At 42.3% G+C, this 22,908-nt stretch overlaps 1 protein-coding gene across 4 annotated transcripts in view; it reads right to left on the reverse strand.

The window, feature by feature from the left end:
• Positions 1-22,908, reverse strand: part of LOC140738628 (occludin-like) — a 101,253-nt gene that overhangs the window by 6,886 nt on the left and 71,459 nt on the right. For all 4 annotated transcript variants that reach the window (XM_073066215.1, XM_073066242.1, XM_073066233.1 and 1 more), the window contains 4 exons: positions 9,470-9,588; positions 7,926-8,138; positions 7,670-7,838; positions 487-528 (listed from right to left, as the gene is read on the reverse strand). In XM_073066215.1, coding sequence (XP_072922316.1) covers positions 487-528; positions 7,670-7,838; positions 7,926-8,138; positions 9,470-9,588 — 543 coding nt within the window. The remainder of the gene's footprint in view (positions 1-486; positions 529-7,669; positions 7,839-7,925; positions 8,139-9,469; positions 9,589-22,908) is intronic.

Consider the following 22,908-nt stretch of genomic DNA (forward strand, 5'->3'; position numbering starts at 1 on the left):
TCATCCAGCTTGTTTTTATGTGTTTATTTGACCACAGCATCTGCAGTGTACTTTGTGTTTACCATCCCAGAAGAGTATTGATAATGTCTGGGGTCACCTGTCTTGTAAGGGCACCACCCAGAAAACGACAATTCAACGCACTTCTGTAGAAGAATTTTCCAAGGATAATCGTGGTCATGGAAAGACCATCAGTGCCTACATCATACAACATGGCACATAATGATGGTAATGACTAGAAATGACATTGAACAAACTTGAATCTTCAAATTCTCCTCCCAGAGATTTTCAAGTTTAATCTAATAATCTGTGAGGTTGGAGCAGAGGTGCTTATCAACTCCTCATGACTCTCCAATAGAAGTTTGGTAAAAGAATCACCGAATCCTCATATTCATGACAGAAAGCAAAATAAGGCAGAGAAAATTACTGATATCCTATCCATGGCAAGCAGTGATCCATTCTACTAAATTAAAGTTTTAAACTACTCACATTCTTAACTTCTTTTAGTCTGTTATATTCAACAGCAATATCCTGGAGACAGAAAGAACATAAATATTAACTTTACGATCCTAGTTCTGATGAAAGCTCCTCAGTCCCAAACATCGGTTGTTTTTTTTCCCCTCAACAGATGCTGCATGGTTTACAAAGTAACTCTAGCATTTCCCATTAATTTATAATAGACTATATTGGGATATTTTCTAGGTTTTTACAACCCGTTCAGATGATTTAAGTACAAAAGTTTACCAAAATACCATGTAATTTTACCTTGGGATGCAATTCAATGTTTGAAATTCAAAGGAAATTTTTGTCCATAGTCTATTTATTCAAATACCAACAGAACAGTGATTGAATACATTATTATACTGAAATATAGTTTGACAAATTGTGAGTTTCCTCAGTTCCCGAGTAGGCCTGAGTTCAGAAAAATGTTTCGGTTTATACAAATACGTTGTTTTTACTAATTAAGCCACTAGGGATCCAGTTCTAACTACAGAAATAGCCCAGGTTTAATCCACAATGTGTTGATGCACCAACAAGCCAGGCTCTAATGTCAGTTCCATATTTAGAGTAACACACACAAAATGCTGAAGGAATTCAGTAGGTCAGGCAGCATCCATGGAGGGGAATAAACAGTCACCTTTCAGGCTGAGAGAAATGACCACTCTTTATTCCTCTCCACTGAAGCTGCCTAACCTGCTGAGTTCATCCAGCATATTGTGTGTGGTAATCTGGATTTCCATCATATGCAGAATCTCATGTGTTTATGCTTAATCTTTACTATTTTGAAGTTCATAGTTTAATTATCATTCAACCATATATTTATACCCATGAGTGCAACCAAACAGTGTTACTCCTGGACCAAGGTTCAAAACACAGTACCAACAGTGATGCACAGCACAAGGCACATATATCACATCTAAGAAAGCAGTAAACATATAACCACATAAAAAATTGTCCAAATCTCTGAATCCATGAATGTTGCAGCAGTTTGCAGGTGAACACAATCCATCTTGTCTCCTGCTGAGCAAATGCTGGGAGTCAGCACCAACTATAGCATGGACACCTCCGACAGCCCAGTGGAGCATCTGACTCCAGCGTCTCCCTGGGAGGCTGCAAACACCATGGTTTCAGGTCCAGTCTTTGCTATGACTGAGGCCACACAGCTCCCCCACTATCTGCCTCCGCCATTCACCAATGAATTGGACTTGCAGCATTCCACACCACCAATGTCCAGCAGGATCTTGCGATCACAAGAAAAACAACTGAGACAATCATTCGCTGTAAGACTGCACACCTCTCTGTCACAGGCAGCATCATGGACCACACCAAGTCCAGCTCATTCCATTTTTCCACCAATGAGCAACTCGCTGTTCAGAGAGACCTGCAGTACTTCAAGTTCTTAATGTCTGGCAACCATAACAAATATGTTTAAAAAGACAATAACACCTTTTGACCCCATAGAAGCCACTGCGTCCGAGTGCAGTGTGTCTTACCCTGCTCTGTCCTCATTATTCCCTCAATATCCAGGAATTGTAACCTTGGTTTCAAATTAATAGATGCGGTCCCTCTGATGTATAGAGTGAACAAAATAAAACTGGCAAATTTTCACCCGCAATAATCATCTAGTCCTGGGAAATATCCACAAAAGCCAAACAAGACGATGATTGTATTTCATTGTTGTTCTTCTTTCTTGTTTCTACTTTTCTTAAATCGCAACAAGAGGCGGAGAAGGAAGAGGTAAAAGAAGCTCCGAGAGAAGCTGTTTTTTTAACTGATCGCGGCAAAGAGGCTAGACTGCGCAGGCGCGTGACGTAACGCGCCAAAGGTTTAAAAAGAAAGACTGCCATATACAGCAGCCATCGTCGGAGTGGACTGAGGCAGAGTGGGACAGCTTTGGCTCAATCAGGCTTCCGTGAGAACAGGCAGAGGCGAGGTTTGAACGGGGCACAACTGTGCAAGCGCGTGCAAGTCTGTGAGGCAGCGGGAGAATTTAAATAGCAAGCAGAGACTGAGTATGAGCTTCACTCCAGGTGAGGTAAGGCCGGGTAAGCTCCTTTAATTAATCTAATTAGATTAGGAGTAGGTAATGGAGACAGCAGTTAGGGCAGTTGAGTGCTCCGTTTGCAGTGTGTGGGAAGTCAGGGCGAGCACTGTTGTCCCTGATGACTACACCTGCAAAAGGTGCATCTAGCTGCAGCTCCTGACAAACCGTGTTAGGGAACTGGAGCTGGAGCTGGATGAACTTCGGATCATTCGGGAGGCAGAGGCAGAAATAGATGGGAGTTTCAGGGAGATAGTCACTCCTAGGAGACGGGTAGTTGGGTGACTGTCAGGAGAGGGAAGGAGAATAGACAGAAAGAGCAGAGCACCCCTGTGGCCATTCCCATCAAGTATACCGTTTTGGATACTGTTGGTGGGGACGACCTACCAGGGACAAGTTGCAGTGGTTGCTTCTCTGGCACCGAGACTGGACCCTCAGCTCAGAAGGGAAGGAGGGAAAAGAGGAGAGCAGTAGTGATAGGGGATTCGATAGTTAGGGGGACAGATAGGAGGTTCTGTGGAAGAGATCGAGAATCCTGGATGGTCTGTTGCCTCCCTGGTGCCAGGGTCCGCGATATCTCGGATCGAGTTCTCAGTATTCTCAAGAGGGAGGGTAAGCAGCCAGATGTCGTGGTCCATGTAGGGACCAATGACGTGGGTAGGAAGAGTGAGGAGGTCCTGAAAGGTGAGTTTAGGGAGCTAGGTGCCAAGTTAAAGGACAGGACCTCCAGGATAGCAATCTCAGGACTGCTACGAGTGCCACGTGCAGGTGGGTTTAAAAATAGTAAGATAGTGCAGATCAACACGTGGCTGAAGACATGGTGCAGGAGGGAGGGCTTCATATTTATAGATAATTGGGCAGTTTTCCAGGGAAGGTGGGACCTGTTCCGGCAGGACAATTTACATCTGAACTGGAGGGGGACAAATATTCTTGCAGGTAGGTTTGCTAGAGAGGCTCGTGGATTTAAACTAGATATGAGGGGGGAGGGGAACCAGAGTGCAGGAACAGATGTATGGGAGAAGGAAGAAAAATAAGACAGTAAAGTTCTTTGTACTGTTAGAGATAAACAGAGAGGAAGAGGTGGAGAATTTCTTAAATGCATTTATTTTAATGCCAGGAGCATTGTAAGGAAGGTGGGTGAGCTTAGAGCATGGATTGATACCTGGAAATATGATGTTGTAGTTATTAGTGAAACATGGTTGCAGGAGGGGTGTGATTGGCAACTAAATATTCCTGGATTTCGTTGCTTCAGGTGTGATGAAATCTGAGGGACAAGAGGGGGAAGTGTTGCGTTGCTTGTCAGAGAAAATATTACAGTGGTGATCTGGTAGGATAGATTAGAGAGCTAGTCTGGGGAGGCTATTTGGATGGAATTGAGGAATGGGAATGGTGTAGTAACACTTATAGGGGTGTATTATAGACCACCTAATGGGGAGTGAGAATTGGAGGAGCAAATTTGCAAAGAGATAGCAGATATTTGTAGTAAGCACAGGGTTGTGATTGTGGGAGATTTTAATTTTCCACACATAAACTGGGAAGCCCATACTGTAAAAGGGATGGATGGTTTGGAGTTTGTAAAATGTGTGCAGGATAGCTTTAGCAGCAATACATAGAGGTACCAACTAGAGAAGGGGCAGTGTTGGATCTCCTGTTAGGGAATGAGATAGGTCAGGTGACGGACGTATGTGTTGGGGAGCACATGGGGTCCAGTGATCACAATCTCATTAGTTTCAATATAATTATGGAGAAGGATAGGACTGGACCCAGGGTTGAGATTTTTGATTGGAGAAAGGCTAACTTTGAGGAGATGCAAAAGGATTTAGAAGGAGTGGATTAGGACAATTTGTTTATGGGAAGGATGTAATAGACAAATGGCAGTCATTTAAAGATGAAATTTTGAGGGTACAAAATATTTATGTTCCTGTTAGGTTGAAAGGAAAGTTTAAAAGTTTGAGAGAGCCATGGTTTTCAAGGGATATTGGAAACTTGGTTAGGAAAAAGAGAGATATCTACAATAAATATAGGCAGTATGGAGTAAATGAGGTGCTCAAGGAATATAAAGAATGTAAGAATAATCTTAGGAAAGAAATTAGAAAAGCTAAAAGATATGAGGTTGCTTTGGCAAGTAAGGTGAAAGTAAATCCAAAGGGTTTCTACAGCTATATTAATAGCAAAAGGATAGTGAGGGATAAAATTGGTCCCTTAGAGAATCAGAGTGGACAGCTATGTGTGGAGCCGAAAGAGATGGGGGAGATTTTGAAAAATTTCTTTTCTTCGGTATTCACTATGGAGAAGGATATTGAATTGTGTAAGGTAACGAAAACAAGTAGGGAAGTTATGGAAACTGACGATTACAGAGGAGGAAGTACTAGCGCTTTTAAGGAATATAAAAGTGGATAAATCTCCAGGTCCCGACAGGATATTCCCTAGGACCTTGAGGGTAGTGTAGAAATAGCAGGGGCTCTGACAGAAATATCTCAAATGTCATTAGAAACGGGGATGGCGCCAGAGGATTGGCGTATTGCTCATGTGGTTCCATTGTTTAAAAAGGGTTCTAAGAGTAAACCTAGCAATTATAGGCCTGTCAGTTTGACGTCAGTGGTGGGTAAATTAATGGAAAGTATTCTGAGAGATGGAAAATATAATTATCTGGATAGACAGGGTCTGGTTTGGAACAGTCAACATGGATTTGTGTGTGTAAGGTCATGTTTGACAAATCTTATTGAATTTTTTGAAGAAGTTATGAGGAAAGTTGATGAGGGTAAAGCAGTGGATATTGTCTATATGGACTTCAGTAAGGCCTTTGACAAGGTTCCATGTGGAAGGTTAGTTAGGAAGGTTCAATCGTTAGGTATTAATATTGAAGTAGTAAAATGGATTCAACAGTGGCTGGATGGGAGATGCCAGAGAGTAGTGGTGGATAACTGTTTGTCAGGTTGGAGGCCGGTGACTAGTGGTGTGTCTCAGGGATCTGTACTGGGTCCAATGTTGTTTGTCATATACATTAATAATCTGGATGATGGGGTGGTAAATTGGATTAGTAAGTATGCAGATGATACTAAGGTAGGTGGCGTTGTGGATAATGAAGTAGGTTTCCAAAGTTTGTAGAGAGACTTAGGCCAGTTAGAAGAGTGGGCTGAACGATGGCAGATGGAGTTTAATGCTGATGGTGCTACATTTTGGTAGGAATAATCAAAATAGGATATACATGGTAAATGATAGGGCATTGAAGAATGCAGTAGAACAGAGTGATCTAGGAATAATGGTGCATAGTTCCCTGAAGGTGGAATCTCATGTGGATAGGGTGGTGAAGAAAGCTTTTAGTATGTTGGCCTTTATAAATCAGAGCATTGAGTATAGGAGTTGGGATGTAATATTAAAATTGTACAAGGCATTGGTAAGGCCGAATTTGGAGTATTGTGAACAGTTCTGGTCACCGAATTATAGGAAAGATATCAACAAAATAGAGAGAGTACAGAGGAGATTTACTAGAATGTTACCTGGGTTTCAGCACCTAAGTTACAGGGAAAGGCTGAACAAATTAGGTCTTTATTCTTTGGAGTATAGAAGGTTGAGGGGGGACTTGATAGAGGTATTTAAAATTATGAGGGGGAGAGATAGAGTTGACGTGGATAGGCTTTTTCCATTGAGAGTAGGGGAGATTCAAACAAGAGGACATGAGTTGAGAGTTAGTGGGCAAAAGTTTAAGGGTAACACGAGGGGGAACTTCTTTACTCAGAGAGCGATAGCTGTATGGAACGAGCTTCCAGTAGAAGTGGTAGAAGCAGGTTCGGTATTGTCATTTAAAGTAAAATTGGATAGGTATATGGACAGGAAAGGAATGGAGGGTTATGGGCTGAGTGCGGGTCAGTGGGACTAGGTGAGAGTAAGTGTTCGGCACAGACTAGAAGGGCCGAGATGGCCTGTCTCCTTGCTGTAATTGTTATATGGTTCTTTGGAGTTAGAAAAGGGACTAGGAGTGTAAATGGAACTCCACCCATATGAATACATTTTACAGCAATGACAACTGGTGGACAGATATTTGGATTTCAGTTCTATAATAATTGCTTCCACAGACAGCATTCTAACTGATTGCATCACCATCTGGTATCCTTTTAAGTTTGCCAGGATTTCTCCTTTACTGTGGCTGAAGGCTGTATGAGTTTGTAGGACGGGAGACAATATGGTGAAGTGGGGTTCAACGACCAGCGAATTCTGTGAGTGTGGCAAAAGGGTGCAGAACATTGAACATGTTCTGTGCAACTGCCCACTCTCACCTGATTTAGCTGACACTGACCTGCTCAACATCGACCAAACAACACTAGAGTGGCTGGCTGTCTGGTGTGACAAGCTATGAGTTGCAAACTCAGCCAGTTCCATCATGGGCAGCAGCCTCCCCAGCATCAAGGACACCTTCAAAAGGCATCTATCACTAAGGACCCTCATCACCAGGACATGCCTTCTTCTCATTGCCACCATCAAGGAGATGGTGCAGGAGCCTGAAGACACTCAAGTGCCCATAGACTTTGCAAGGAATCCTCCATGTATTGTTTGTAGTTTCTGGGCCTTGATGTCATCAGCTTCCAGTTCATTCCTTGGCCAGCACACTATTGTGCCTGGGTATCTGAAGACTGGTAGGGTGAATGTGTTGATGGCTTTGATCTTGTTCTTCGCATTCAGCTGGCTTTTTAAGTCCTGTCTCACTCTTTGAAAGCACTTGGATGTTGCAGCCTTCCTTGTGTCTTTGTCATGGCTTCCATGTACCTGCAAGGTCTCCAGGTATTTGTAGCTGTCCTGTACATCTGGTGTGTGGCCTTCAGGTAACTCAGTTCCTTCAGTCTTGATGAGATTGCCTCTTTTCACTACCATCTGGCTGCACCTTTCCAGTACAAATGACAACAAGTTTCCTAACATATAGCAGTGGGTGATAATAAAACTGATTCTGACCATCTCTCATAAAAGGTTTATCATCAGATGTCTTTGGAATAAGGCCATAAGATATAGAAGCAGAATTAGGCCATTAAGCCCATTAAGTCTGCTCCTCCATTTCATCACGGCTGATCTGTTTTTCTCTCAGCCTCAACCTCCTGCTTTCCCACCCAAATATTTCACTACTGGTTCCAAACATACCTCGTATAGCTCACTGTCCTCTCTCTCGTCAATCTGCTTGTCCAGCTGGGAGAACTGTTTATTTATTTCATCCAGATCACCTTGGAGATGCTTGTATTGTTGCAGATCACTGTCAAATTCCCTCTTATACTCCTGCCTCTGTTGGTCTGAAGTGATTGGAGGATACCGACTGCAAACACATTTCAATTCTAGTCAATACAAGAACTGCATTAGAAGCTGAAAACAATGGCATAATTAGCAACAGCTTTTTTGGTACCTCTCCAAATCCTCTTCATCCAATTCATCGCAGGATTCTGCACCAGTTGTATAATCTGTTTCATATTCATCAGCGTCTGGTCGGTTTGGTCTTCCAGGTCTCCTCTTCCTCGGCGGTTTTCTCTGTGTGGTCGGCTTGCTTTCATCGGAGTCCCAGCTGGATGAACGTAGAGGGGGCTGCTCATGCATTAATGGAATTGAACTTTCCAGAAAACTGCAATAAGACATTTAATACAGGGATGTTAAACTTTTAATAGCAGTCATTGGTCCTGTGCTTTAAACACATCAGTTTACAGTACTCAGCACTTTGGTGAAGAATCTATGATGAATGTTCAAGTAATTAGACTATAGGACAAAGGAACAGAATTGCTGGTCTGTGGCGTAGTGGCATCAGCGCCGGACTTTGGAGTGAAGGCGCCGGAGTTCGAACCCAGCCGACTCTCTTGCACACTTTCCATCGGTGCTGGGTTGAGCATCGAGCTAGCAACTTGGCTTCGTAAAAATAAGAAAGCCTGCTAAAAAAAACGCCGTCACGACAGCGTCCTGATGACTCCACTCGGAGTTAAGGGCTTTCTTCTTCTACTTCTTCTTCTTCACAAAGGAGCAGAATGACACCATTCTGCCCATCTAGTATGCTCTACCATTCTATCGTGGTTGATTTATTATCCCCCTCAGGCCAATTCTCCTGCCTTTTGCCTGCAATGTTTGATGCCCTGACTAATCAAGAAAGTATCAATCTTCACTTTAAATATACAGTACTCAAAGACTTCGCATCCACAGCAGTCTGTGGCAATAATTTTATAGATTCACTACCTTCTGGTTAAAGAAATTCCTCCTCACTTCCATTCTAAATAGATATCCCTCTAATCTGAAGCTGTGCCTTCTGGTCTCCCACTATGGTGAACATCTTCTCCACATCAACTCTGTCTAGGCCTTTCAATATTCAGTTTCAATGAGATTCCCCCCACCCCCCATTCTTCTAAACCCCAATGAGTACAGGAACAGGATCTACCCTCATAAAATAAAATCTACTTGCTTTGGCATACAATTCCACAAACATTTCGAGGTTTCTAGCTTCTCACTTGAAATGGGCCATCTTATTTAAGAGAACCAAAGGAGAAAATTAAAGAAACAATGCGACTCCTTTCAGTAAAAGAGTTTTGCATAGCCACAGAACTGTTTACAGTCATAGGTTTGTGTGACTAATTAGAAACTCTGGGGAGAAGTAAATGAGATCAACTCATCTATTTTTGTTTTCAGGTGAGCAATTATAATTCCATGGAGCATGTGGGGATCTTCCAATATCCAGGCATTCCTTTTTTTTATTTTCTTTCTTCTTTTTTTCAATAGGGATGTTAGGGGGGAGGGGTTAAGGGGAGGGGGGATGGGTAACACATATTTTCTTTTTCACACACTTTTATTCTGTAACTATTTGAAAACACAATAAAAAAAATTTTTTTAAAATTACAAACAAGAAAATGTTGCTCCAAATCTGCAGGAAGCAATAAAGTGATAATTTGAGATAGTGGAACATGGTGTACTCACCGAGGAGCCCCGTCAGGTTGTACTCGATTGGGCTCGTACTCAGTTTCATTCAGGGAACCGCTGGGTTTATAATAACCGTCTGTCACCAGTTCCTCCGGAACCCCAGACACATTGTTCACCTTGAATATGCAGAAATATTATTTTTTGTGTTAATGGGATAATATTTAGAGAGGAATTTTTCCACATCTAAGTTACATTTGGAGTATTCTTGTTCCATGAGTCTTCAGCAAATAGTCGAAGTAACCAGTGTAGAATGTAAATTTCAGCTTCCCTCTTTTTACACAAAAAAAAGGTGATTTTATTGTGTGAACTTGTCCACTTGATCATCAAAACAAATTATATCATATTTTTACTGAGTTAAGTATTGTATATAATTAGTTTTGCTAAAACAAGTGTATGGGACATTGGAAAAAATGTTGAATTTCCCCATGGGGATGAATAAAGTATCTATCTATCTAACTTGCATCTTTGAACCATTTCTTGCCACTATTTAAGGACGGTTGCTCGGAAACTTGTCAACAAATGTAACTGTTTAGTGAAGATTCAATTGTTTCATCACCCATCTTGATCAAACAAAAACCAATAGAGTTAACGGTTCAGGGCAAGTGAGGAGGATGAATTGTGGCCCAGGTGCTAAATTAGGCTATGGAATGTTCAGATGCACTGGTATCATTCATGTTAACAGTCTAAAGTCTATAATGAAGGAAACGACTGCAGGAATTTTGGAAAGCATAACCAATAAGGCAGGATTCATAAAAAGCAAATTAATTTTGATATATCTGAGGTTCCTTGAGATGTAATAAACAGTGAAACTAGGAGGTGGGGGAAGAGGGTGAAGTAAGGAGCTGGGAAGTTGATTGGTGAAAGAGATGGAGAAGGGGAAATCTGACACGAGAGGACAGAAGATCATGGAAGGAAGGGAAGGGGAAGGGCAGCAGAGGGAGGCGATGGGCAAGTAAGGAGATAAGGCAAGAGAGGGAATCGGGAATGGGGAATGGAGGAGGAGGTTGGGGGTGGACCATTACTGGAAATCTGAGAAATTGATGTTCATCCCATCAGGATGGAGGTTGCCCAGACGAAACACAAGATGTTGCTCCTGAGTGTGGCCTCATCCTGGCAGAAAAGGAGGCCATGGACTGACTGGGAAGTAGAACTGAAATGGGTTGCCACAGGAGATCCTGCTTTTTGTGTCAGATTGAGTGAAGATGCTTGGCAAAACTGAAAAGCCTCCATCAACTATATTTGTCCTGACGAAGGATCTCGGCCCGAAACGTTGACTGCTCGTTTCCACGGATGCTGCCCGACCTGCTGAGTTCCTCCAGCTTGTTGTACGTGTTGCTTTCACCCCAGCATCTGCAGTGTACTTTGTGCTAACTATATTTGTTTGACATCTCATCTTTAATGTTTGCTAGTCTAATATGCAAACAGAATTCATGATTAGATATTTAAAATCAATATCTAAGTTTAAATATCGTGATTAGATATACAAATTATTAGACATCTAAATTTCTGAACTTCATGCTTCCAGCAGAGTTTTTCCAGAACACAAATCATGTAGATTTTTCACATTCACAACTTTAAAGACAGGTTTTCCAACAATGGAAACAGACTACAAATGTAACAAGCCTCTTCAGTTCACCATGTCCTTGGCCAACATGAAATTTCCACTTATTGTCATTCCATCTATTAAGTGTTTAGACAGGAAAAGGCGAGTTGTGTGAGAGGGACCCTCCTCACCACTGACTACATCTACATGAAGCATCATCAGGAGAAAGCAGCATCCATCACCAGGGATCCCCACCACCCAGCACATGATCTCTTCTCACTGCTTTCATCAGGAAGGTGGTACAGGAGCCTCACCACCAGGCTCAGGACAGTTATTACCCCTCAACTACCAGGCTCTTGAACCAAAGGGGATAACTTCACTTGTCAATTCATTGATGTTTCCACAACCAATGGACTCACTTTCAAAGACTCTTCATCTCATGTTCTAGCTATTTATTTTTTATTTCTTTCTTTTTGTTCTTACACAGTTTGTTGTCTTCTGCACTCTGGCTGAACGCCCAAATTGAGCTGTCTTTCATTGAATCTGGTACGGTTATTATTCTATAAATTTATCGAGTATGCCCACAAGAACATGAATCTCAGGGTTGTAAATGCTGACATATATATACTCTGATAATAAATATTCTTTGAACTTTGAGATACTGGCCAATTTGTGGAGACTGATGAACATTGTCAAAGGATTCAGTCAAATATAAACCAGTTGGGAATGTGGGCAGATAATTGGCCAATGGTGTTTAAGCCCATAAGAATTTGGAGCAGCATTCTGCAATGCTGGAAATCTGTAACACACGTAATGCTGGAGGAACTCAGCAGGTCGGGAAGCATCTACGGAGGGGTTTGCGGAGGAGCATGAGCAAGAGATGGGCAAATCCAGTTTGACTAAATCTGACTTCTTGGAGCCACACACAACAGAAACCGTACTTCAATGTTCAAAGTAAATTGTCACCATGTACAACCCTGAGATCCATTTTCACAGCAAATACAAAGAAACACAATAGAACCAATGGCCCTGATCCATCAGGCATCTATCATATTGCCAAAAACCTCTTCCCCAAGTATTCCCTCTTTATCCACCAACAGCAGAACAATTTACAGTAATCAAATAATCTAACAATTGGAGGGTCTTTTCATGTGGGGTGAGGAAAAATGGACCCACAAGAGAAAACACACATGGTCACAGAGAGAACATGAAACTCTACACAGAGCTGAGATCAATATGTCATCCACTGTCCCACTGTGAAACCAAGATTCATTCTTTGTTAATCTAGTTCACTCACAAATACATCACAATTCAGGGTTCACAACTTCACCTGGGTTTCTGGGTAACAACATCTCTTCTGATCAATCCTGGACCCAACACAATGATGTAAATATGAAGGTGGCATGACAGTGGCTATATTTCAATAGGAGTTTGTTGAGATTTAGTATATCACCAAAGACAATCACAGACTTTTACAGATGTACCATAGAGAGCTTTCTAACTGGTTGCATTACATCTGTTATGGGGGAGGGGGTGGGGGGGGGGGCAGTGCACAGAATTGGAAAAAGCTGCAGAAAGCTGAAAACTCAGCCAGCTCCATTATGGGCACTAACCTCCCCAGCATCCAGGTCATCTTTAAAAGGAGATATCTCAAAGTGGCACCATCTCTTCTCATTACTACCAACAGGGAGGAGATACAGGAGCCTAAAGACCCACACTCGATATTTTAGGAACAGCTTCTCCCCCTCCATCATCAGATTTCTGAATGAAATTAGTTTGGCACAACATTGTGGGCTGAAAGGGCCTTTTCCATAAACCATGAAGACAAACTTACTTTTTTAATGTTTCTTATTGCACCTAACAGTAATTTTTATGAATTACATTGTACTGCTACAACAAAACAACACATTTCACAACGTATGCCAGTGATAATAAACCCAATTCTGATTCTAAAGAATGGTTGAAAAGCAGCTTTTTCTACCACCTTTCAGAATTCAGATGAGGAACTCACATTAAGAAAAGGGAAACAATGCAAATATACAGAGAACAGATGCTGGAATTGAAGGTTGTGGTGAGAAGCTTGTGTGCAGTAGGAACATTAGTATAATGAAGCAAAACCCATTTATTCAATTTAATCTCCAAATTCTAAAAATGCTTAAGCACAAGAGATTCTGTGGATGTTAGAAATCCAGAGGAACAGATGCACAAAATGTTGGAGAAACTCATCAGGTCAGGAGTATCTTTCTCCAAACAGTATGGCTGATCAACATCTCCACCCCTCCACAGTGACAAACCACAACTACTGTATCATTTCCTGTCAGAATTACCTTATGTACAAACACTCCTATGCCTAGCGATACTTTATGGACATACAATCAATGTGTATAAACTATCTTATGCATTTATAAACAGAGAAATCTACAACACGTTACAGACCCATCGGCCCACAATGTTGTGCTGACAATGTAACCTAATCTGGAAACTGCCTATAAATTACCCTTCCACATAGCCCTCTATTTTTCTAAGCTTCAAGTACCTATCTAAGAGACTCTTAAAAGACCCTATTGTATCGGCTTCCACCACCATCACCGGCAGTGCATTCCACACACCCACCACTCTGCGTGTAAAACTCACCCCAGACATCCCCTCTGTACCTACTTCCAAGCACTTTAAAACTATGCCCCCTCTTGTGTTAGCCATTTCAGTCCTGGGAAAAAGCCTCTGACTATCCACATGATCAATGCCTCTCATCATCTTATACACCTCTATCAGGTCACCTCTCATCCTCAATTGCTCCAAGGAGAAAAGGCCAAGTTCACACAATCTATTCTCATAAGGCATATTCTCCAATTCAAAAAACATCCTTTTAAATCTCCTCTACACTCTCTATAGTATCCACATCCTTCCTGTAGTGAGATGACCAGAACTGAACACAGTACTCTAAGTGGGATCTGACCAAGGTCTCATACAGCAGTAACATTACCTCACATTTCTTGAACTTAATCCCACGGTTGATGAAGGCCAACACATTATACACCTTCTTAACAACACTGTCAACCTGCGCAGCAGCTTTGAGTGTCCTATCGACATGGACCCCGAGATCTTTTTGATCCTCCACACTACCAAGAGTCTTACCATTTATTTTATATTCTATCTTCAAATTTGATGTACCAAAATTATATTTCTGTCTTTTTCATTGTGTTTTTTATCTGAGTATTTTTTAGATTTTGTGCTGCCAGAATAACAATTACTTTGTTCTCTTCTACACTTGTGTATGTGAAATGACATTAATGTGTACTTGAATCAATGGAAGTGAATAACAGTCAATGTTTCAGGTCAAGACCGTTCATCAGGACTGGAAAGAAAGGGAGCAGACATCAGAGTTAGAAGGTGGGGAGAGAAAGGTGGGTGGTGAAGGGGTTAAGTGAGAAGCTGGGAGGTGATTGGTATTATGTTTGTTCTTGATAAAAGACAAAGTTAGCGTGGGGAAAACCATCAAATGGTTAATTACAGAATGGCTTCAACCTGACACAAGCATGTGCAACCAGCTCCCCAACATCAATTCTGGTTCCGGGTGAGCTGCCCACATTGCACTCTGGGAACTGAAGTTCTTTATGAATATACATAATAACACATCTTGCCCCTTAAAGAAAAAGCAAACAGAAAGCAAAGGAACAATAATACTTTTTAACAAAGATATTTGCATCAACTTCAATTGTAATGAATCAATACATTCCCTTATTCCTTCAGCTCCTTACATCTCTGTGGTAATGATCCCTTTGGTCTGCTCTTCATTTTCACAGATATCGTGCTTTCATTTTCTGTGTTAATAATAATGTCTTTGAGAACTCAGATCAACATGTTCCTTTCTTTCACATCCTTCTGCCAACATCCTATCTGTTCATCCCTGTTCTTATTATTACTGTGTGATCATAATTCGCTCCACATGCCTCATAATAGAGCCCTGGCCCACATACGTGATCAGTGAGTCTTTGCACAAGTTCCAAATGATGATGTTTCAACTCACAGAGCTCCTTCTTTTGGCTGCATAGAAGACCATAAGATTTAGGAGCAGAATTAGCCCACTTGGTCCATCAAGTCTGCTGCACCATTTCATTATCTAATCTAATTTTCCCCCTCAGCCCAATCTCCTGCTTTCTCCCCATATCCCTTCATGCCCTGACCAATCAAGAATCTATCAACCTTTGCCTTAAATATACATAAAGCCTTGGCCTCCACAACTGCCCGTGGCAAAGAATTCCATAGATTTAGCACTCACTGGCTAAAGAAATTCCTCAACTCCATTCCAAAAGGACTACCCTCTATTCTGAGGCTGTGTCCTCTGGTCTTATACTTTCCCACCACAGGAAACATACTCTCCATTGAGGTTTTTCAGCATTCGATAGGTTTCAATGAGGTCACTCCTCATTTTTATGAATTCTAGTGAATACAGGCCTAAAGCCATCAAACACTCTTCATATAACAAGCCATTCAATCTTGAAATTATTTTCATGAACCTCCTTTGAACACTCTCCGGTGTCAGTACATCGTTTCTATGATAATGGGCTCAAAACTGCTCACAATACTCCAAGTGAGGTCCCTTCAGCCAGCTGGAGTCAGAAGTGGACAGAGTACAAGAGAACAGATATTAACCCTCTCAGTACCGTGTGAGAAATAAAACTAACATCATCTGCCACGTGTTCATAGACTTCAAGAAGGCATTTGATAGGATGTGGCATGAAGCACTCTGAGCCACAGTGAACAGATACAACATGGGCCACAAGCTGATCCAAACCAAGCAGCTCCTCACCAAAGCTAGCAGCATGGTACTTGTTCAAAGAACAAGTGGAGAATGGTTCCACACATCAGTTGCAGTCCAACAATGCTGTCTCCTTTCACCTGCGCTGCTCAACATTTTCCTGGAGCAAACAATGACAGATGCCCTGGAAGTCGATATCAGCACAGTCAGCATTGGAGGACAGATCATAACCAACCTCAGGTTTGCTGACGACATTCATTGGGTGGCAGGAAGTGAGGATGAATTGGTCTGCCTTGTGAACCATCTGGATGACACATCTACCAATTATGGCATGGAGATTAGCATAGAGAAAACAAAGCTGATGAGAAACAATGAAGAGCCAATCACAACAAAACTCACAGTCAGTGGACAAGAACTAGAGGCTATCAAACAGTTCAAGTGTCTTTGCATCATCTTCAACCAATAAGGATCAAAGCCTGAAGTCCTTGCAAGGATAGCCCAAACTAAAGCCAATCTTGAGAGACAATAAAATGCACATGAAATGCTGGAGGAACTCATCAGGCCAGGCAGCATCTATGGAAAAGAGTACAGTCAATGTTTCAGGCTGAAACTCTTCAGCAGGATTGAAACTTCAACTGTACTCTTTTCCATAGATGCTGCCTGACCTGCTGAGTTCCTCCAACATTTGTGTGTTGCTTGGATTTCCAGCATCTGCAGATTTTCTCTGGTTTGTGGAGATAGTAACATCGCTTTCAGATCCAAGTTGAAACTCCTGCATGCACTTGTGCTCGCCATCTCCTTGTATGCATGCAAATCATAGACTTTGACAGTAGAACTGAAAAAGATGACCCAGGCAGTGGAAATGAGATGCTTCAAAATGCTCCTCGGTATCTCCTATACAGACCATGTCTCAAATGACAAAGTACGAAGAACGATCACACAGCAGATGAGACACTACGAAGATCTACTGTCCACAAGTAAAGAGAAGGAAACTGAGATGGAATGGCTACATAACAAGATCAAATGGACTCTCAAAGTCTATTCTTCAGGTAGTAATGCAGGGGAAAAGAAAAAGGGGAAAACAGAGGAAGAAATGAATAGACAACATTGCAGAGCAGACTGGAGAGAGCTTTGCCACAACCTAGGCACTTGCCCACAACTGTGAGAGATGGAGGCAACTGGTGCAGCGCTCATCTGTACAGCGCCCCAAGACCCAGGCAGGTTGCAGCATCTGTAACCATAACTATCCCAACACTGACACCTGTGGAATACCAGTAGTTACCGACAGCCAACCAGAAAGGACACCGTTTTTTCCCCTAATCTTTGCCGGCTGCCAAACAGCCAATGCTCTATCCATGTTAATATCTTTCCTGCAATACCATGGGCTTTCAACTTGCTAAGCAGTCTCTTGTGTGGCACCTTGTCAAAGGCCTTATGAATATCCAAGTATACAACACCTACCGATTCCTCTTTGTCTATCCTGCTTGTTATTTCTTCAAAGAGTTCCAACAGATTTGTCAGGCAAGATTTTCCCTCAACGAAACCATACTGACTATGGCCTATTTTATCATGGGCCTTCATGTATCCTGAGGCCACATCCTTAAAAATAAACTCCAACCACTTCCCAACCACTGAGGTCAGACTAACTAGTCTATCATTTCCTTTCTTCTGTTTCTCTTCCTTCTTGAAGAGTGGTGTGACATTTGCAATTTTCCAGTTCTCTGGGACCATTCCAGAATCTAGTGATTCTTGATGCCTCCACAATATCTTCAGCTACCTCTTTCAGAACCTTAGGGTGTATACCATCTTGTCCAGGTGATTTATCCACCTTCAGACCTTTAAGTTTCCCAAGCACCTTCTCTCTAGTAATGGCAACTTCACTCAGTTCTGACCCCTGACCCTCTCAAGCTTCCACCATACTGCTAGTGTCTTCCACAGTGAAGACTGATGCAAAATACTTATTCATTTCATCCGCCATTTCCTTGTCCCCCATTACTACCTGTCCAGCATCATTTTCCAGCAATCCAATATCCAATCTCATCTCTTTTTATACTGTGTATCTGAAGAAACTTTTGGTATCCTCGTTAATATTATTGGCTGGCTTACCATCATATTCTATCTTTTCATTCTTTATCACTTCTTTTAGTTGCTTTCTGTTGGTTTTTAAATGCTTTCAAATCCTCCAACTTCTTTGCTCTTTCACTTTTATGTTGGTTTTGACTTCCCTTTTCAGCCAGATGCATCATCATGCCTTAAGAATTCTTCTTCAGAATGGATCTATCCTGTGCCTTGCAAATTGCACTCAGAAACTCCAGCCACTGCTGCTCTGCCATCATCCCTTCTAGTGTCCCATTCCAATTAATTTTGGCCAACTCCCCCTCATGTGTCTGTAATTCCCTTTACTTCACTCTAATACTGATACAACAGGCTTTAGCATCACCCAATCAATTTGCAGGGTGAATTCAATCATATTATCCTCTCTGTCCACTAAGGGTTCCTCCTTTACCTTTAAGCTCTCTAATCTGTTCCAGTTCATTACACAACACACAATCAAGTATAGCTGATCCCCTGATGGGCATTCTAGAAATTTCCCCTCTTAGGATCCAGCGCCAACCTGATTTTCCTAATCTTCTTGCATATTGAAATCCATGAATATCATAGCATTGTACAATGGACCATGGGTAATGGTGAAGGTGGGGCAGCAGAGAGTGTTTATGGGCAAGTTTGAAGAGAAGTCATAAGAGGGAGCCAGAATGGGAAATGGAAAAAGGAAAGGGAGAAGGGAAGAACTCATCAAAAATTGGAGAAATCGTGTTCATGCTGTCAGGTTGGAGGTCTGCAAGACAGAATACGAGGTGTTGTTCCTCCACCCAGATAGCGGCAGTAAAGGAGGCCATGAGCCAACAGATATGTTTTCCAATCTTTTAAAAGTTTTTTTTAACTAGTTTTACTTTTGATGAAGTAGCTTATATGTTCTAATGTGGCAACCCACTTTCTGCGCAGGCGAACCGGCTCACAAATAGCCAGCGCGGGGGGAGACTTTAGTAATGTACCTCCGATGTCATTTCCGCCCGGAGAGGGCGGGTGCTAGGGATCCTGAGAGGCAGGATTTATGAACATTTGGAGAGGCATAATATGATTAGGAATAGTCAGCATGGCTTTGTCAAAGGCAGGTCAAGCCTTATGAGCCTTGTAGACACCACTGGAACCAGCCTCCCCTCCGTGGGCTCTGTCCATCCTTCCCTCTGGCTCAGTAAAGTAGCTGGCATCAAAGACCCCACCCACACCAGGCATTCTTTCATCTCCCCTCTCCCATTGGGTAGATTGTACAAAAGCCAGAAGGCACATACCACCATGCCAAGGACAGATTCTATCCTGCTGTTATGAGGCGATTGAATGGTTCCCTTGTACAAGAAGATTGATTCGTGACTTCACGATGTGTTTCATTAAAATCTTGCACTGTCTGCCTGCACTGTACTTTCTGTAACTTTATACTGCATTGTGTTATTGTTTACCTTGTTCTACTTCAAGGTACTGATGAATGAATTGAACTGTATGAAGTATATGCAAGACAAGTTTTTCATTGTATCATCACTATGTATGACATTATTGATCATGGACTTTGACAATGATTGTACTTGGCAATATTTTTCTACAGAAGTTGTTTACCACTGCCTTCTTCTGGACAGTCTTTACAAGAAAGATGACCCCAGCCATTATCAATACTCTTCAGAGATTGTCTACCTGGCATCAGTAGTTGCATAACCAGGGAGTGATAAGTATTAGCCGCTCATTTGACCATCCACCACCTGTTCCATGGCTTCACGTGACCCTGATCCAGGGGTGGGGGAGGGGAGGGGTGCTAAGCAGGTGCTATACCTTGCCCAAGCGTGACTTGCAGGTTACAACTCCTTTGGTACAGACGCATCTCCACCCCACCACCTTGTATCTCAGTATAATAATAAACTGGTTGGCAAGTTGATGGAGAAGATCCGGAGAGGCAGGATTTATGAACATTTGGAGAGGCATAATATGATTAGGAGTAGTCAGCATGGCTTTGTCAAGGGCAGGTCAAGCCTGATTGAATTTTTTGAGGATGTGACTAAACATATTGACGAAGGAAGAGCAGTAGATGTAGAGTATATGAATTTTAGCAAGGCATTTGATAAGGTACCCCATACAAGGCTTATTGAGTAAGTAAGGAGACATGGGATACAAAGGGACATTGCTTTGTGGATCCAGAACTGGCTTGCTCACAGAAGGCAAAGAGTGGTTGCAGATGGCTCATATTCTGCATGGAGGCTGGTGACAAGTGGTGTGCCTCAGGGATCTGTTCTAGGAACCCCTATTCTTTGTGATTTTTGTAAATGACCTGGATAAGGAAGTGAAGGAAAAGTCAGTAAATTTGCTGATGACACTAAGGTTGGAGGTGTTGTGAATAGTGTGGAGGGCTGTCAGAGGTTACAGCGGGACATTGATAGGATGCAAAACTGGGCTGAGAAGTGGCAGATGGAGTTCAACCCAGATAAATGTGAGGTGGTTCATTTTGGTAGGTCAAATATGATAGCAGAATATAGTATTAATGGTAAGACTCTTGGCAGTGTGGAGGATCAGAGGGATCTTGGGGTACGAGTCTACAGGTCATTCGAAGCTGCTACACAGGATGACTCTGTGGTTAAGAAGCCATACAGCGTATTGGCCTTCATCAATTGTGCAATTGAGTTTAACAGCCAAGAGGTAATGTTGCAGCTATATAGAGTGTTAGAGCAGATGGTGAGGTGGAGGAGGATAAAGATCATGTGAGGACTGCTTGTGTGGACAGAAATCAAAGGTTTGTATGTGATAGGAATGTTCTCAGGTGCCAAAGTGAAGAGACTGGGGAAGAGGCGTCTGGCTCTCAAATAGAGAAAGATAGGAGACAGCATGTGAGGGAGGTGTTAGAGAAGGGACGCGCTTAGACCGAAGGTTTGAGATGTATCTATTTTAGCACAAGGAGTGTTGTGAACAAAGTGGATGAGCTTAGAGTGTGGATCAGTACTTGCAGCTATGATGTGGTGGCCATTACAGAGACTTGGATGGCTCAAGGACAGGAATGGTTACTTCAAGTGCCGGGTTTTAGATGTTTCAGAAAGGACAGGGAGGGAGGCAAAAGAGATGGGGGCATGGCACTGTTGATCAGAAATAGTGTCACGGCTGCAGAAAAGGTGGACGTCATGGAGGGATTGTCTCTGTGGGTGGAGATTAGGAACAGGAAGGGGTCAATAACTTTACTGGGTGTTTCTTATAGGCTGCCCAATAGTAACAGGGATATCGAGGAGCAGATAGGGAAACAGATCCTGGAAAGGTGTAATAATAACAGAGTTGTCGTGATGGGAGATTTTAATTTCCCAAATATAGATTGGCATCTCCCTACAGCAAGGGGTTTAGATGGGGTTGAATTTGTTAGGTGTGTTCAGAAAGGTTTCTTGACAAAATATGTAGATAAGCCTACAAGAGGAGAGGCTGTACTTGATTTGGTACTGGGAAATGAACCTGGTCAGGTGTCAGATCTCTCAGTGGGAGAGCATTTTGGAGATTGTGATCACAACTCTATCTCCTTTACAATAGCATTGGAGAGAGATAGGAACAGACAAGTTAGTAAAGCGTTTAATTGGAGTAAGGGGAATTATGAAGCTATCAGGCAGGAAATTGGAAGCTTAAATTGTAAACAGATGTTCTCAAGGAAAAGTAAGGAAAAAATGTGGCAAATGTTCAGGGAATATTTGTGTGAAGTTCTGCATCAGTATGTTCCAATGAGACAGGGAAGTTATAGTAGGGTACAGGAACCTTGGTGTACAAAGGCTGTAATAAACCTTTGGTCTTGGTCACTTCACTACAGGAAGAATGTGGAAGCCATAGAAAGGGTGCAGAGGAGATTTGCAAGAATGTTGCCTGGATTGGGGAGCATGGCTTATGAGGATAGGTTGAGTGAACTCGGCCTTTTCTCCTTGGAGCAACGGAGGATGAGAGACCTGATAGAGGTGTACAAGATGATGAGAGGCATTGATCATGTGGATCATCAGAGGCTTTTTCCCAGGGCTGAAATGGTTGCCACAAGAGGACACAGGTTTAAGATGCTGGGGAGTAGGTACAGAGGAGATGTCAGGGGTAAGTTTTTTTTAAAAACTCAGAGAGTGGTGAGTGCGTGGAATGAGCTGCTGGCAAAGGTGGTGGAGGCGGATACCATAGGGTCTTTTAAGGGACTTTTGGATAGTAACGTGGAGCTTAGAAAAATAGGGGGCTATATGTATGCCTAGTAATTTCTAGGGTAGGGACATGTTCGGCACAACCTTGCGTGCCGAAGGGCCTGTATTGTGCTGTATGTTTTCTGTGATTCTAATTCCAATTCTGGTTTGTTGTGACTGCCCAATCTTCACTTTGCTTTGTAGGTCTTCACACAAAAGTTAGGAATAAAAGGTGAAAAATTGAAATCTATCACCTTGCACCTTCTTACAAGCTTTGTGTAACATTGGCTTTGAAATTTAACACTACCTTTCTTCCAGAAATCAGCTTTCTGATGTTTCCGACTGTAGCTCTCTATCTCCAAGACACATAATCTCCATGGTTAACGAATATATTAAAGTAATATGGGGGCGGAGGTTCAAAGGAATTATGTCACAGATCAACACACAAATTGCTGGAGGAACTCAGCAGGTCAGGTAGCATCTATGGAAATGAATGAACAGTCAATGTTTTGGGCTGAGACCCTTCTTCAGGACTCACCGAGTTCCTCCAGCTATGTACATGTTGCTCTGGAATTTCAGCAATTGCTGAATATCTTCTGTTAATATCATAGATCAATTAAAATTGTATCAAAAAGGTGAAGCAAAGGCTTCAAGCTTAAGAAGAAAAACTGTTCCTAAATTCTTCAGATTTTGTTGTTAATAGAAATGTGCAGGCTTCTGCCATGCATTTCTGATGGTATTTCCCTGTGGTTTCGAGGCCTGGACAAGTTACAGATATTCCTTGAAGTGTGCTCCAACTCCTGCTCATTCCCCCCACCCTTCTTGACCATGTCCAGTTCCCTGGTTCTTACATCCCACCTCCCAGTCTCCATAACCAATGGATCCACAGTTGCATCAAGGACATGTATAC

The sequence above is a fragment of the Hemitrygon akajei genome, chromosome 2 (genome assembly GCF_048418815.1).
Source record: "Hemitrygon akajei chromosome 2, sHemAka1.3, whole genome shotgun sequence".
Classification (NCBI taxonomy): domain Eukaryota; kingdom Metazoa; phylum Chordata; class Chondrichthyes; order Myliobatiformes; family Dasyatidae; genus Hemitrygon; species Hemitrygon akajei.